Source organism: Pelecanus crispus, chromosome 7 (genome assembly GCF_030463565.1).
Source record: "Pelecanus crispus isolate bPelCri1 chromosome 7, bPelCri1.pri, whole genome shotgun sequence".
Taxonomy (NCBI): domain Eukaryota; kingdom Metazoa; phylum Chordata; class Aves; order Pelecaniformes; family Pelecanidae; genus Pelecanus; species Pelecanus crispus.
Genome location: NC_134649.1, coordinates 11,278,915 through 11,296,857, shown reverse-complemented (window position 1 = coordinate 11,296,857; position 17,943 = coordinate 11,278,915). Strand labels below are relative to the sequence as shown.

General features: G+C 42.2%; 1 protein-coding gene across 2 annotated transcripts in view; it reads left to right on the top strand.

Annotated features, from left to right (window-relative positions):
- The first annotated feature begins 9,002 nt into the window (after positions 1-9,002).
- Positions 9,003-17,943, top strand: part of ADAMTSL3 (ADAMTS like 3) — a 188,917-nt gene continuing 179,976 nt past the window's right edge. The window contains exons 1-2 of one of the 2 annotated variants that reach the window (XM_075713979.1): positions 9,003-9,106; positions 10,491-10,588. In XM_075713979.1, the coding sequence (XP_075570094.1) occupies positions 10,508-10,588 (81 nt within the window). In that variant the 5' untranslated portion in view covers positions 9,003-9,106; positions 10,491-10,507. Of the gene's footprint in view, positions 9,107-10,327; positions 10,376-10,490; positions 10,589-17,943 lie in introns of those variants that run through there. The other variant, XM_075713978.1, reaches the window with a different exon arrangement.

Sequence of the window (17,943 nt, the reverse complement as noted above, 5' to 3'; positions counted from 1 at the left end):
ATTTAAATCTGGATATGTACCTCTAAGACCAAGGTGTGTACATCTGAGGGTTTACTTCAGCTTTGCAACCTCAGTCCTCTACAAAGAGCACTGTGATTGTCTGTCATTGACATGTTTGATGGTTACATGTTACTGGCCAGCTGTTCAAATACAATTGTATGGTTTTGGAACAGATGCAGAACAAAGCCAGGAATCTGCTATTCTAAGAATATTTTCCTTGCCTGCCAAGGCTTTGTAATAGTGCAAACAAAAACAGCTGAAAGAAATAGTTCAAAAATAGTCTGAGCTAGTTTTGTCTTTTGTATTCTTCACCTACTGTCCCTATGCGAGAACAGAAGGTGGCAACGTAGGAAGAGTGTAATGGAAGTCTCTTACTGATTCTTTTCTTTCTGACATTTTTTCTGACTTTTCCTTTGATTAAGACTGTAGTCTGTACTGCTTAGACCACAAGTGTAGCTGAGGAATTCCTGCAGAGATAAACCTGTACCATCTTTTCCTACTGTTTCAAGTATATCAGGAAGGTTTCAGGATTAAGAGATACAGAAGGTATCAGGAAAAATTGTGGGAAAAGGTATATATCCCAGACTAAAGCACAGTGAAAGCTTTTCTACAAATAGTCCTTTTGTAGGAAAATGTAGATGGGGCAGATTCTGACAGTATTAACAGGTTCCACAAAGTTGGAGTAAAAAAACCCCAAACTTTAAAAATATTTGTGGACTTTTTTCAAGTATCTTAATCAGGCTTTGATCTTGAGCTGGTGAAATAAAGTGAAAAGAAAATACAGTGAAACAGCAGTATAACGAAAATGAGGAAAAAGTCAACTGAACTTTTTGCTATCCTTTTCCTTAGGTATCTGCTAACTGATTCTGGCCACATGCAAGCAACCTGTTGGTATAGGTTCCAAAATGTTTTCAGGGCTCTGAGGGCACTAATATGCCTTAACCACCTTGACAAGCTTCAGCTGGGGCTTCCGCCCATGCCTCTGCCCATGGGTGTAGAAACCCCATTTGAGCTCTGGCTTGGCCTTCAGTCCCTCTCTGAGCTCTGTTGTGGTTGTGCCTAGCTATAAGCTTTGTTGGACTGATTTCCTTGCTTGCCCTTGCACCTGCCTAGTTACCGCAAATTTGCTTGGGCTCTCTGCACACCCTAGTTGTCGCCTCCAGCCCCCTGAGTATCTTGCCCAGGAGCAGTGGGACAGGGCTGTGGCTGGCGTAGCTCCTGCCCTGCCAGCCTGGCTACCTGACCTGACTCTCTGTCCATTAAGAAGCAGCTAGACCTTGCTACTCATTGGGTGACAGATTGTTAGAGCAATGACTGCTAAATAGTTAGGTGAGGCCAAGTTTGTTGGTAGTAGTATCTCTTTTTAGACTTTTTTATGACCTAATATGAAATGTTTGAATTCATATCTACTTTACAAGTGTTAAATACTTCTGAGGCTACACATGGTAAGTGAACAGGCTTGACTAGTGTGAAAATTTTGTGCTGGCAAATGTAGGCATAGATGCAGAGTGAGTCAGCATAGGCAACAGAAACTTTTTTTACTGTTTTTCTTTTTCTCTGATAGTCATTCTGTGCTCTAATTCATGAGGGTCTCTTCCCAAATATCCATTGGAAACAAAGCAAGGTATGACTGGACAGCCTTTGTAACAGTTTAAGAAATCTGTCCATATAACGGTAATGTTGTTTCAAATGGTGTTACTCTGATGCATTAGAATATATCAATAAACACTTTGCTAAGCAGTCTATTTACAGATAGGCGTTAGTGACTCGCACGTGTCCAGAGCTAATGAAGACAGATTGAGTTCTACTGGCCTGATAACGGTTGCCACAGTACCTAGAGTAGATGTGGAGGTTCCATGAGAAAATTAGAGATTACCCATCAGAAAGGTTAAAGGGCAGTTTCGGTTTCCGTGTCACTGGTGGTAGTACACCTAGATGGAGAAGGCCTTTCCAGAACATGTAACTGCACAAGTGACATCCTGTGTAGTACTCCAGCATATGCCCTACTTGCCTAGTTAAATTAAGCAGGACAAGTCAGTCAGCTTACAGTGTTTTTTCCCTGTGTTGGAACAACAGCCTTCTAGAAGTTGGTAATCGGTAAAGAAATGAAATTATTTGTGGCATTACCAGATGCAAGAGTAAATAATAGATTTTGTTTGGTAAAACATGAAATACAGAAAATACACCTGATAGCAACATTTTGTAGGTGACACCTGATAAGATTCTGTCTTAGGCTGTCCTAGTTTCTGGTTGTCAGTGACCAAATGCTGCTCTCATGTACAAGCGCAGAGAAGCTGTTCCTATGTATGGTTTATATTGGTACTGCGATGACTCGAACCCGGCTCACTGTCTGAAGATGTATGTTCTCTTCCAGTTTTATGTAGAATGCACCTTAGTTTCTGTAAGGAATGTCTATACAGAATGAGGGGGAAAAGAGGTCTTAGGTACTGCACGGGTCTGCAAAAATATAATTTTGTTCTACAGACTTTACTAATACCAGTATCAGACTTTGAAGAAATCTCACAGATCATGAGGGGTTCTCATAGCATAAGGCAACAGAGCCAGCAAAGAAGAAAATATGAAGTGGAAAATAAGCTATTTTTTCAGTGACTATATAGTGCCAAACTGTGAATCTGGAGCTTTACAAACTTTCCCTCCATCCGAATCTTGCTAACCCCTCTTTATCCTCATTCCTTGTCAAATAGATTGTATTCAATTATGTCATCACTGAATGATAATAAGAATAACAAGTACATCTGCTGGCTCCCACAGGAGTGAGGAACCACCTCTGATCCACCAAAGCTAAGGCAAATCTGAGTCCCTTGTGAAAATGAAGTCACTTCCATCTCTTTTAGCAGAAAATAATAACAAAAATGTCTTCATTTATATCCAGGCAACATTGCTGAGTTGAGATGAGTTGAATCCATTTCATAGAGAGCAAATAGTTTATCCCACTATTATTGCACTCGACTCAATACCTCACTCAATATGGAGCACTTGGGCTGCAGCCAGGCTGTGGTGAGGAGAACGGGTACTTTTCCTTGGTAATGATTCACAATATAGTCTCTTAATGAGGACTGTAAATGTGCAACTCAAGAAACGAGAGCATCTCCCAACATAGCAAAAGAAGTTGGCAAGTAGAAGAGAACAGGAGAATCAAAAATGAATTTTAAACTTGCTTTCTGTCCTCACGTTTACTTTCAACTGTAAAGTACAGACAGAGCTAGGGGTTCTGTCCTCTGTTAGTACGCTATCTCATTCTTGGGTCTGGGCTTCATGTTTTATTTACTGCTCCGTTCCCACCCACACAAGCTTACAGGAGTGTGCAACAATTTTGTTATGGGTTTTGTTGTAATTTTTTCTGTATTTGTGTTGACACACAGACTATATGTGAGAAAGTGGAAATTTTGTTCTTGCTGCCAGACATTAGATGCACAATGTCACTTTTCTGAAACTGTTTTCTGGTGACCTCACTTCTGTTTTGGGAATTTAATTTTTCAGTCTGTTTCAACTGCTACCCATACTTATTCTTTCCTCTGGTTTTGCTGCATTTTCCTGCATTAATCATTCACCTTCTGCTTTCATTACCACATAGTCTTTATCACTAGTATTCCTCCCAATGATGCATCATGTATTTTTCCAACCTTGTCCTTTTTTTAATTCCTTCTCACTGTTTTCTCCTTGCTTATGTTGTCTTCTCTTTCCATATTGGACATATTAGACACTCAGGTAGCGACACGCACAAGTGATCTTGTGAGATGCAGGTCACCTCCTCCTCTTGCTTTTCCCCAGTGAACCATTACAGTGAGTACAGTAATTGGCCTGCTGACCTTTGTCTGTTGCTCATGACATGCAACAGAACTGATTTCCTCAGAGCCCCTGTTTATTCACCTAATGTTGCCTCTTTCACATGGCACTCAGTAACATTTTATTTTTAGCCATCACGGACTGAGGAAAACAGATCGTTGTCACTGTTGCATGAGAAGAAAATGGCAGACAAGTTCAGGAATTCAAATCTGGCATTTTTTTTTGCAAACTAGGAAAAAAAAAAATCTGTTAAAGAATACATAGCTATGTGTAAATAAACTGAAGCTATTGTATTCGATGATCTCTCAAGGTCCCTTCCAACCCAAAGCATTCTATGATTCTATTTCCGCAATGAATTTTTCATTTTGCCTTATCTGCATTCAATATTCATCTATACAAGTTCATATTTTCTAATTATGCCCACAATAAGCACCTGAATCCTTTTGAAAAGATACGCTGCAAAACCACAAAACAATCATGTAAGTGTGTTATAAATTTATCTCAAAATGTCCATTCTAACATTTTAGTTAGGGCTATGAACACTGAAGTACAACAGAAAGTATGTGCTATCTGAATCAAGATGTGTTTGTTCTGGAGAGTCATGAAATTTAGTGTATCTGCTACTACCGTACAGGATCATAAATAGGCAAATGAGCCACAAGTTGTTTTGCTTGAGGATAAAAAGGAATTTGAGAGACAAGAAAGGACAAATATTTATTCAAATACTTGAAATACTGACCATTTGTATATACTGTATTGGTTAATGCTAGATTCATTTAAACACAAACTGAGAGGAAGACAGTAGTTTTCTGCTATAATGTTTAGGTCTATACATAAGTAGTTTTTCTTTCTTTAAGCCACAAGAATTTTTTTTCTACTTACTGTATTGATGGAGCGGTTTCCACAGCCCAGGGCAAGGACCAATATGGAACGCAATGCGTTCCATAACCCCAAGAAATCAAAGACACAGTGCTGTAGCTGAACTTTGTGCCTTTATACTAATAGAGGCTTTACTCTTTACAGGGTATAACATATTTGTGAAGTGTGACAGTGCGTGATTGCTCTCTGCCCCAGAGAGCTTGTTATTTCAGGGTGAACAGGCACCCTGTACAAATACAATGTAGGGCCAAAGAACTGATTATATCGTGTCAGGGTTCTCATGACTCTAGTTACAGGAAATTTAACATTTTCCTTTTATTAGTTAATCAGGTGCAGCTCTATTACTGATAACTTTGAGGACTCAAACCAAAATTCTGTTTCTGCATGGGGCCTCGGCAGGATACTTCCAGTTTTGGTATTCATTAGACATAATCCTGATTTATGAGCCAAATGTTGTTCTGCACTGTTTCAGTGGATTTTAAATTTGTAGTTCAGCCAAACATATTTTTTCCTGAGTAGTATAAACTTTTGTTATGATGAAAGAATGGCCTGCATGATAATCAGATTTGCTCAGCTGAACTTGTTTTGAGAGAGTATTTATATATAAGCGGAGTCTGCTGAAGAATTATGTATACCTGTGTTTCGGGACAAAGATAAAGAGAGAAATGTGGGTTTTCTCTTTTAGATGTGAAGATTTTCTATTAATGCTTACCGAGAGAGCAAAATCTGGTGGTTGTCATGTGATTGAACAGAGTTTTTTGTTTACCAGACCAGAGATTTAATTTTTTCCAATTTTGCCCTTAGCTGTATCTTGTGGGATCTTCTTTCTCTGCCTTTTCTGCCTGCACTGTTGAGTGGAAGTTGAAATTTTCTGTTGTTACAATCGAATGTAAATCAACAAATGACAAAATTTTTCATGGTTGTGTTTGGTAGTGAAGACACATGGTATAAAACAAAGGATAAGACCATCATATTTCCAACCAGCTTCCTCAGGAGACACCATGCCAGCTGTACAAATGGACGAGATCATGATTACGTGTTCAATGAAATAAGTACAAATTTATATATTTCACAATTTTATGAACAGTGAGGGCTTTACAGCTGTCATATTTAATGTCATTTAAATTATGCATGTTTTAGAGAGCAGCAAAAGAAAAGCATATATGTAATAAAAAGCATTTCTAATAACAAGAGGCAAATACGGGAGTTATGCATGTGAACTCTGAGTGCTAAGAGCATCACTACTCTTTCCCATTCAAAATCTACGCCAACTCTGCCAAACTAACGTGGCGTGAGGAGGGGGAATTAGAAGACTGTGTGGTAAAAGTGCTAATGAGGTAATACCTAAAGGACTTGACACTGGACTCGGGATTGTGCAAACCTGGTGTAATAGTCAAAGAACAATAGTTCATGCCTTGAAGATTTTATAACCCATACAGACAAGACAGAGTGAGCAGAAAGGAAGTTAACTGTTTCCTTAGAAAATGGTGATTTCTTTTAAACTTGAATGGTCAATTGATTTTTGCAGATTTCCTGACAAACTTCTGCAGGGATGACAATTAGGCTTCCATGACCTCTAAGTTTGTGCGTGTTGAAGGAGTCTATCATGGAGCTGCAGATGCTGTGAATTTTGAAGTGGTTGTCAAACATCTTGCCTGGACACCTGAGTTTCTTTCAGCTTTTGCTTGGCTCAGAAGAAGGGGTTATGCAGATCTCCAACAGGAGTGAAAATCCCAAAGCTTCCAGATTCACTGGAAGTCTAGAGGGAAAAGAGTAAAGTGGCAGTGGTGTGGCGTGAGGCTGAGGTGAAGAAATTAAATTGGATAAAGGAGGCAACAAACCAGCATTTGGTGAGAATGAGATTCACATAGGAAAATGCCCCGTTAAAAGCTGTCCAAAACCCTGTATAGTTTCCAGCAGTAGGCCTGAGCTATTTTTATGCTTCCAAATACTGTTATTTCCTGGGTGCTCATCTCCTTCCCAAAAAGGATGATTTCAATGTAATAAAGGCAAAACCAGACCATGGATGGTGGGGGAGAATAGGATTGACAACACTGTCATTTCAGCAGCTTGGGCAAGACATATTGCCAATCGCTATTTTACTAGGTAGGTACCACAAGGTACTTGCATTATTTATTATAATGCTGATTCTGAAATCTGCCTGGGGTGTAATGCTTGCAGGTGCTTACCTCTGTTTTCTTACCTGCTGTATAAAGGCAGGTGTAGGGCCTGTAACTAAGATCCAGATCACGCAAGGAATTAAGAATGTGACGCAACAGCAGCCTCACTTAAGTCAGTGAATCTGATATGAGCTGTCTAACCTAGGCTACTTCCTATTATACCACTTATTTTCTACTCTCAAATTTATTGCAGGAGATGAGCAAATTTTTCTAAGGCTCATACATGATGTTTGATTATTCTTTATGGTTAGGGACGCACACAGCCAAGTGATCTGAAGCAAATGAGCAGGAGCAGCATTGAAGGAAGGTATCAGAGTAAGCTGGGGGGAGAAAGTAGTGAACACAGAGATGAGTAGCACTGAAGAAGGGAAAAACAAAGAAATGCTGACCAGCATTTAAACTTGGAAAATGCTATTAGAATGTCAGGGCCAAGACTTTCAATGTAATCTATGGCTAATACCAGTGCTAGGAACATAGCCAGAGCTATTTTGTCTAAATATGCCCATCTGGCAAACAAATTAATAGCCTACTCTGCAGCTTTTGCGGCAGGGACTCAGGAGACTACTTCACTATTGAGGGGTAAATGATTTTGAGAGAAGCGATATTCTAACTAGGGATGGTGCAAACTGTGTGCGTTCCTAACTAGACGGCAGGTCTGGAGGGCCAGCTTCATCCTGTAATTGTGAACATCTTTTGGTTTTGTTCTAGTAGTACTACCAGCCATAGATTTGGGACAGGAAAACTGATTTCCTGCATCACTTGACCTAATGGCTACATGCTGGCTTGAAAACCGTTTGTGATCAAGGCTGAAGTATACGCTGACCGCACCTGTCTGTCTTTTTTTGAAGGTAACAGATTGCAGGGGTATAAGTGAAGTCCTAGTTAAAGGACTGTGTGGTTATTTAAGTAACTGTAGCAACTGAAATGGATGGAAAGCGAAGCTTCCCAGCAAGTTGGTGCACTTTCAGCTGGCCAGTATTAGGAAAGGCGGCGATCAGGTCCTTAGCGGTGCTGCTGCCTGCCGCACAGCCTGTTAGCCTGGCAGCGCGCCGGCTGCAGAGCCGCTCTCCTCGGCCGTCAGGGTGAACCCGCAGCGGGCGGGCAGGCTGCGGCCCCTGCGGCGGGGGCAGCGCGGGGGCCGGGGCCGGGGCCGGGGCCGGGGCCGGGGCCGGGGCCGTCCCGCGGAGCCCTCCCGCGGCGGCCGGCGCCTGCCCCGCGCCCCGCTCCCCGCCCCGGGCCGGGCTCCCCCGGGCTCCCCCGGCCGCGCCTCCGGCGGGTGCCGGCCGTCGGCCGGTTTCAGCAGAGGGCACTCTGTTCCCAACCATGGAGGAGGCGCTTCCCCGCGCTGGTGAGAAACCTAAACGCATCGGAAAAGTTTCCAGCGCAACATATTTGAACGAACTCTTCATCGGTTATGTTTAGTTCACTGGAGCGTATTTTTAACTTCAGTGGCGGGGGTAACAGCCCTTTTCCTACGCGCCGCTCGTAGCGGACTCGACGAGAGCTCGGGACATCAGGGAAGCCGTAGCGCAAGGTAGAGGATTTCCGTGTGCCTGCTCGGCAGCGCCGAGCTCAGAGGGAGAGCGAGGGCAAAGCCGTCCTGCGGGACGTACGCGTCAGGTTTACAGTAGGAAGCCTAAAAATACCGCGGAGGGCAGCATGATTAAAGACCTCCTCGGTGCGTGAGCAGATCTGCAGCTGTACTGCGAGAGTTACTCGGAGATGAGACACAGGACGGCTGCGGTTTTGGAAGCTGCTTTGCATCGGATTTGGGGGCTGACTTCACGGTAGCTTTTGCCCCTCGGGGAAAGACGAACCGCTCGGTCCGGGGCTGCCGGGGTCTCGCTCGCCGCCGCCGCCGCCGGAGCCTCCGCAGCCGGGGGGGGTGGGGGGGAGCCCTTGGCCGCCCGCCCGCTTGCGCCGGCCGGGGGGGCAGGGGCTGGGGCTGCGCGGGGGGTGCGGGGCCGCGGCCCCGCACCGCAGGTGGAGGCGCCCGGGCGGCTCTCGCCGGGGCCGGGCTGCGGGGGCGGCCCGCTGCCAGCAGCCTGTAGGACCTTGGCTAACGTGCGGCGGTGGGCTGGAGCCTGGCGTGAGGGAGGGGCCGCCGCTGGTGATGCAGGATGCTGTATCCCCGGTGCCGTGACAGGCGAGGCTCTCCCCTGCCCTGCGAGCGGGAAGGAGGCGCCGGCAGAGCCGGACCCGCTCCCCGCCTCCCCCCGGGCCCCGGCCCCGGCCCCGCCGAGCCGAGGGACGGCGCCGCACCAGGTGGGTGAGCTCGGCGGCCGCGCCGGCGGCGGGGAGCCCCGCGGCAGCCCGGGCCGGCCCTCGGGCAGCGGCAGCCGCCCCCAGCCGCTTCCCCGGGCCGGGCTCCCGCGGCGGGGCGGGCCGGGCCCCGCGGGCGGCTCCCCGAGGCGGGCCGGGCCCCGCGGGCGCAAGCGGGGGCGGCCGCGGTGGCGGGCGAGGGGCGGGCGGGGGCGCGGCGCGGCGCGGCTCGTAGAGCCCGGGGGGAGCCCGGGGGGAGCCCGGGCAGCGGCACCTGCGGGTCCCGGCGGCTGGCGTGCTTTGCCACGCGTGGCTCGCAGCAACGCCGGGGCTGGTGGCGGGGGAGAGATCTTCCTTCTCTGTTGCCGTAGTCGATTGAAACTTTCGAATGACAAAAGCATCCGGGAGTGCTGAAGGTTTTGGGAGGAAGGGGAACTTTTTAATTTTTTTGGAGGGAGGGAATAAAACACTTCTGTAAGGAATCTTAGTTATGTCTTGTTGACAGGTGCAAGAAGTGTTTGGGTAGATGGCTTTCCTTTGGGATAGCTGACCTTTTCGAAAGCAGTACTTTTTTTGAAGGGGAGATTTGCGTTCACTGCGGGGCTTTGCAAAATACTGGGGTGGTGGCTGGGAGGGAGGGGAGGGAGGGCGGGCTGTGTGCATGTGTATTAGGGGGGCCTGGAACTTGTACTGTTTTGAGATCACTGTGGTAATGAATACTCTGAATCAAAAAGATGCATTGACACCAGGAATTAGCACCATTATTACATGATTCTTTTTCTTGTTGGCAATTTGAAATTGAAGTTTTTAGTAAAAGTGACTGATAGTTTTGTGTTGGCACTGTAATGGTGATGATCACTAAATTGGTGGATTTTTTTTTTTTTTTTCCTCTGCCTTGATCGCTTAGTCTCCGAGCTGTTAGATCAGAGCTTTCAAAGGCAGTGCAAATGACTGCTGAAGTCCCAGGGCTGGGCTCTCAGCTTTGAGTGGGTGAAAGTGCTAGAAGAGCACATCAGAAATCCTGTGCTCCTTGGATTTTAGCTTCCAGAGATCAAGATTGGAGGGGTTCCCAATTTGATAAATTCTCCTACATTCAGGAGATAATCAAACTTGCCCACTATTGCCAGCTTCCCCAAACCTTTCATTTCCCCCCGTTTCTGTTCCCTAATTGGAACTACCTCACCCTGCAGGCTGTGCTCATGGCATGCACTGTGCGTCTGCTCCTCTGGCCAGCACAAAACTCCGATGTTTGCATTGCGTTTCTTCCAAAGGCCGGTTCCATGCCTTTGCCCAGTTTGCTTTAGTCATTGAAATTCTGGCAGAGCCCACTTGATTTTGTTTGTAACTTGAAACAATTTCTCTCAGCAGAGCCTCGAGGCATGAGGATGGCCAGCCCTAAAGCCACAGGGCTCTCCTGGGAGATCACTTGGCTTGCCATTGCTATCTATGCCCACCTACAGGTAGGTAATGAACTTGTTGCTATTGTCATGCCTGGTCCTTTATCAGATGACCTTGCTGCACACTTGGAACTAATGTTTTTTTAAACAGAAAACTGCTGAAGGAACTGCACTGTAAATAAAAGGCTCCCAATGAGAAGGTTTTCCTTTCACTGAACTGAATTTCCAAGATAGCCATGTGGGAAATTAATATTCTCTCTCTTCCTAGTAATATTGTACCTGACTTTACTGTATGGGGACCAAAGGGAGATCTTGCCAGATGTGTAACGCCATGGGTCTTTCTAGGCAGCACAGCTGCTCTTTGCCCCCAGGAGGTTTAGCACCTGATAAATGTTAAGATACTGTAAGTGACAAGGGTTATATAAATACCTGGGTAGAAACATCTAAAGCACTTGGAAGTCAGTGTTAGGGGGGAGGTGGTCCAAAAAGGTTTTTGCTTCAAGTGTTCAATGAATACAGGAACCATGGAGGAAAACCATAGCTGCCAACTGATCTATTGCCTGACACATGAGCCTAATCAGTTCCAAGAAGTGAGTATTTCAAGAAATATGGTGTGCTGGCATGCAGCAGAGATGTTGTTATAGTATGTCATTCTCTATACTGATAGTTCCCACAGCACGGAACGTTTCAAGGATTCTTCAGTCTTAAATACACCCGAATCCAGAAATCCTTAGAAAAGGACAGCTAAGTAAACCAAAGAGTATTTTTTGAAATAAATAACATAGTTTTTTTGCAGTATTGTAGTAGTTTTTGTCAAAAAGTAAAATCTTTGTTTTAAATAAAATCAGTGACGCTGTTTACTGTAATACTCTTGTGTACTGTTTGTACTATTGCGATGCTGAGAAATGGTGGTTTGCACACACACTGGAGCCTGGTGTGCTGGGTATTATATACATGTACATCCTGAAGAATTTTGAACTGAAGGATAATACAGCAGGCTAAAGTAAACTCAGAAGGCATATGAAGAACTGAGGAGACTGTGCTAGACAGCTGAGTAAGCTATGACCAATTTAGGGTGGACTTTGAGGTTTAAGGTAGTGGGAATGGGGCTCCAACTCATCCTCAGTAGCACTGCTGAGTGCACTGTGTGCTGTGAGTCATTTGGCAGCTACCTGTTGATGGACACCTCCTGTATCTGTATTATGGTTGCAGCTAGTAGTGAAAGTACACTGGTTACTTGAGTGAAGGACTCACCATTAAAGTAGAAATTATTAGATCTTATGAACTGTGCAGTAAACTGTAGCGCATTCAGTGCATGTCCAAGCAGATGGGGCAACAGTGGGATCTTCTGCTTTTTGCTTGCATATTTCTTATGCAAGAACAAAAATGTTACTGATTTGCTGTGCCTGGTCAGCTTGTATTTTTGTGTGCAAGCAGTTGAGTGATGCTGTAATAACAGACCCTATAAAACACAGAAAGTAGTATGTAAAGTTCACTTAATAGTTCTGTTCAAGATGAGAATAGAATTTGAGGGAAGGGAAATGTCAACTTCGTGTTTGGGCCTTTTGGTTTTGAAGAGACCATTTTTTTTTCTTTTACAATATTTTTCTTGTATTTTTTTCCTTTCATATTTTTCTTATTGTAGAACTGGAACCAGTAGTGGCATAGTTTCCTCTTCTCCACGAATGGTCTGGCATAGCTTCACTTGTCTCTTTATAATAAAAACAACCCAAACACATTGTAGTAATCAATAGGCTATTGTGAGTAGCTTTATGAACATTTCAATCCAAGTCAAATTTTTTGGTCTTGATTGTCCTTTAAAATATTCTAATCTATTTGGCATATTTGAGTCATTAGCACTTAACGCCAATCTTGTAGGAGGCCTTTCTGCTCCTAAGTTTTAGGTGTTCTATCACAATTTTAGGCACATTAAAGGTATTTCATATTATTTAGCATAACATTTTTGGTATCCAATAACCATTAATTCTTTAATTGGTTGCTTGGGGCCATACTATATGGACCACACACAGTCATTCTACCCTAATATTGTACCATAGCTTCCACTTGTGTTGTTTTTGGCTATTAAAGTGCTTATGTCTGGAGCTAATCAATTAGAAACAATTGGATGCTGGGCAAGGTCACAAGTCTATGTCATGTCACTTATGTGCAATTGATTAATTTCATCCTGCTTGAGGCAGGTACAGAATAAAATAATGACCATTTTAAAAGAATGTGGTGGAAATGTGGTATGAATGTAACGCAAAGAAAACTTTAACATGAGAAGTTGTGAAAAAGAGGTAGCTGTTATTGAGAAGAAATGAAAGTTAACTTTGGTTATAGGAGCCCTTTCTGGTTCTTCATAGCATGGTAACAAGCACAGCATGGTGTTTAGCCAGGCTCCAAACTGAACTCTGCCCTTACAGAAATGCAGCGTCTCAAGTTTGACAAAATTATTTTGTCAAGGGCAGATTAGTCGCTATACTAGTAGGTAAGTTAGATTTCTTAGGATAACCCAGTGAATAATTTACAACTGAGCATTGCTGAGCTGCCTGTTCATTAAATCCACTCCGTGACCAAGAGCAGTGGCATAAATGACTCGGGAGGAGATCACTTAAAGGCTAGCCTTCGCTGTGTCTTTTGCAGACGTAGAGCCTTCTTTTTCTGATATGTGCTGATATAAATGAAATGATTGGAACTGCATTAGTCTAAAGCCAATGGTAATCCAAGCAAATGATGTCTGTATGTTTTTCTTAAAAACAAACAAAAAAACCTCCACCACCAAACGGTAGCAGCAACATGGAATAAGTTGTTGTTTCTAAAGGTTTAAATGGTGAATCTATCCAAAGAAGTTACTGTATTCCACTGACTATATGTATTTTTGAACATTAACTATATCCTTGGCCTCGAATGTAACTATGCATGTGTATTTATTGCTAAATATAGTGTAAAAGGCTTCTAATTTTTCTCACATGGTAGTGGGTGAGCTATCAATACTACAGATTTTAGGAGATGGTTAAGCTAATAAACAAAATAGAAGTATCCAGGTCCAATTTTGCTGTTTTTAAGTGATCTCTTGAGTACATATGGCTCCATATTGGTAACTGAAAAGGCAGGATGCTCAGCCTGGTAACCAACTCTTTCTTAACCTTGTGATAACATTTTATGACACCATTCAGCTCGATGCTGTTATATTTGTTATGAAATGTATGTAAGACTGTATATCTGTATATTCTTAATAATGGATTCATGGCAGCAAGAAATGATGGCTAGCAGATTCATATAGACAAATATATATCATCAAGAATTTTACACATGAATTCATTTTAGATTTATTCTCTGGTATGTTGTTTTCAAGTCAGGAATACGCTGACATTTTCTTGGGTTCCTATGATACAAATTAAACCATCTACAAGTCAGTCCGTTTCACCTTCAAAGACCATGGGGTTGCTAATGTCTGAGGGAATAACAGCAAAGACGACACGTCTGGATATTTAAGAAGCATTAGCTCTGGGTTTCTATGGAAGGGAAGGTTTCATAGGTCACATGTTCATTGAATAAACTGTTGGTTGCTCCCGTGATTTATGTTTCTGCAATCTCTGCCTGTATTTTGTTTTTTTTTTCTAAATAGCTGTGATATTTTGGATATAAAGGATATACATGCTGAAAACATTATCTAAATGATTCTGCCATAACCAATCTGCCAAAAACTACCAACATAATAAATGTCTTCAAGGTCGAGTTTTGCAAGGCCAAAAATCTGATGTCCATTATATGACATAGTGGACTTGGAGACCATCTTTGTGGAAAACCTTTGGAATATTGTTTTACAGTCACTGAATGTATTGCACACCAATGTTCAGAAAATAGATTATGATCTACATGCCATACAATAGTAAGGATTCTTAAATCTCCAGTAACTTTAATCAAAAATATCAGGATGAGATTTGCAAGTCCAGAGTTAAATCTGAAGCAGTTTCCCTTCTTTGTAGGCAGGTTGCAATTTTGCACCCATCTGGAGTTTTGCCATCAGCCTCAATAGGCCTGTGGTTTTATTCTTAGTTTGGAGATTGAAGTGCCTCTGCTGTAGACAAATAACACTTTTGAGACTCTGTAGAAGTGTTCTAACTTAAAATATTCATTGTTATTGACAAGGTTGTAACTCAGTGACAGCATTACCAGAAAACTTATGTAAGTTTCTGAACTTGCTTTGAATTTATGACTAATAATGATTGCTCAGCCAGTGCTCATAGGATCTGAACTGCTGTTACCCCCAATTTACAATCCAAAAGAGTTGAATTGCCAGAAAAATTGTGATGAATCTGTCTTGTGACTTGAGACACAAACTATGTATGAATAGTTATTTTTTTAAAATGCTTGTAAAAAATTTAAGTCAGCTACAGGAGAGACCAAGAGTACAGATGATATCAGTGAAGGCATCCTTTTCCTGTCTCATTGATTTGTTTTCATTTTCTCAGTAAATATTTTTATCATAGTAATTATGAATGATGCTCACAGTGATACAACTCAGAAAATCAGGCTTTGGTTATTTAGCTAAAGCATGGTCCAAACCCATTCATTCCGATGTGGCAAAGGTGGTTTAATCTCAATATCCAGCTAGATTTTGAATTCTGTATCTACATCTTCAGACATGGGTATCGGTGCTCATTGTGATGATAACTTCTGATGAGGTTACACTAAAAATTGGGCAGAGATTCTCAAATCAGTTGTGTGTAGAGCTGCAACTTGCCAGTTCCAAAACTAGATATCCAAGAGTCGAACACTTTTAGAGAAGTCTCAAGTGTAGGAATAATCTCTCACAACAGCCAGTGGCTTCTAATTTCTCTTGAAAAAGTAGTGAAGAAATGAAGGAGTAGCTTTAGGATGATCTTTGGTTTTAGCAGATACTTGAACGCTTAGTCATTGATAATTACTCATTCACGTCTGCTTGGTGCAGCTGGATCCTTCATATTCCTTACCAAATTGGGGCATAAACAGCACTGAGGTGGCAGTTTTGCACAGTGCACCAAATTCCATTCCTGCCTTTGCATCACAGAAATTGTACATGATTGATTGTTTGATATTAAAACCCTTTTACTGTTCATTCAGAAATCATGATTTGGCCATGCAAATTAATGAGTTTCATTTCAAAAGAACATATATTTTAAAATCTGAGTCTTTTTTATTTGCTTTTCCTTCTAGAACCTGTAGGGCTCACATATTTATGTCTTTATCTGCAATTTTTGGGCTTGAAGCTTTTCTTAAAATAGTTCTCCATGCTCACCTGAATCCAGGAGCTGGGGTTTAACTAAACACCAAATATAACGTGACTTGCAATGAAGTAGTAAAATATATTAATTTCAGTGATAGTGGGAGCAGATTTATAATTGTGCCTCTATACTTGTTTGTGTTGTAAAGCTATGCAAGATATCTTTGGGCATGAGTTATATCATACTGTGCAAATGTTTTACTTTGCTGTTAAGTCACTGTTGTTGTTAAGAGTTTATATAGTTGATAATACTGATGCATACAGTCCAACACAGTCTTACTTGAACAATTCCAGTGTAATTCTTATTATGCAAAGTCTCTGTAAAACAGAGAGTTTGTGCATGATGAAAGAGTGGGTTTGTTTTTGAAGTACAGTTTGCTAGTGAGCGTAACATTCCAGAAAAGACATTGGATATAGCCATGGCAACTCTGGAGAGGCAACTAAGACCCACACAGGAACTGTATAGCACTGCAGTTCTGATATGCCCTCTGCACTTGCTTTATTGTCACTGATAGTTAAATAATTCCTTTATGTTTTGAAAGCATGCATATAACTTTCCCATAAGAGGAGAACTTGATATTAGCTGAAGTCTGTAGACTGTCAAGTGCTCTTGAAATTAAGGGTAATATTTTAAAAATGGCCTCACTCCAACTTCTAGGACAAAGTACAGTTCTACGAACTCACGTTTTGATGACCGTCAACTATGCAAGGTTGCTAAACTTAATGCAGATATATAGTAGCATTTTCAGAAGGATCTGTGTGATGTGGAGCCTCTGTTTTGATGACTTTCAGTAAGACTTGAGACACAAGTTAAACACATTACTGTTCAGCACTTAACTGTATTGGCAGGTGCTTAGCTGGGTTTTTTGAAACAAGTGACAAGGTAAATTTCAATTAATCCAATGGGAACCAGGCATTAGGTGCCTTAGGCACTTTCAAAGTCTGGCTAAGCATTTGTCATCATATTTAGCTGATTAAACTAAAACTTTCACCCTTAAAACTTTTGAAAATGGTCTCTGGTGTGTAAATTCTAGTACCTGGGTGTGTAGATATTTGATAATACTTGAGAAGTGCAAGTACAAGCATGACACGTTTATAAAGGGAGGCCAGTTTTTGAAAACTTGGCCTAATATATCCCTTCCAGACAGCATATTACATAAATTGTTTAGGAACAATGTTATTTCTGTTTCTAATTTTATATTTATTAGGTTTAACATCATTATGGAGAGAAAATGAAAACAGTGCTCTCAGTCTGTTTTGAGAAATGTGGTTTCCAAGAATTGTCAGATTGTCATGCTTCTGGATGCACTAGAAACACAGTGAATGCAAGTCAGCTCGACTAAATTGTGAAACAATATTAAAAATGCATTTATGATTGCAATTACTAGATTGTTGTTGTATGCTAACTGTTGTCATTTTTGTCACGGTGGGAGGTCCCAACTGGTTAATGATGGTGTTTTGTAGCATTAAATAAGTGGAGCATTTGTTTATATATGGAAACATGTATTTCTGTATTTATGTAATGTTTTTTCTGTCATCAGGTGCTTTGCCAAAAATTGAAGCTGCTTAAAATTTATAGGATACAGTCTCTTGTCAGTGCATGCAAGCAGAACAGGGTATCGTTTATAGTGTGTATATGCGAAGGGACCTATAGAGGCTCACTCTGTAGTAAATGCAGACATAAAGAACAGACTTTTAGCTGCCTGATCTATTGTCTTTTAGTGTCATAGAAGTAAGATGACATGGGCACACCTGCACTGCCACAGAATGCGAAGAGTAAGGGATTGTGTTCTCGCAAGTTCTGTTTAGCAATAAATGTTTCCTGGCCTGCACCTTGCAGAAGCTTTGAGAAGGTTGAAGAAACTGGCTTTATTCCCAGCTGGCTGATTCAGCAAAAAATTAACTAGCTCCAAAAAAAATCCCCCTCTTTTGTTGCAATTTCCCTGCTTGTATATGTGGCTGCTTCAGGGCATCTACTGGCACGGAGAAATGTGAAAGGACAATGCAAGTACTGGTTCTGATACATTCAGATTCGCCGCTTCTGATGGCAGTTTTCCTTGCTTTCCCAGCTACTGCAGCCTCTTGTTGGTGTAGCAGTGGTGAGGAAGCAGAAGGCTAAACAAGCTCAGTGCTCTCTGTGGATGTATAACAA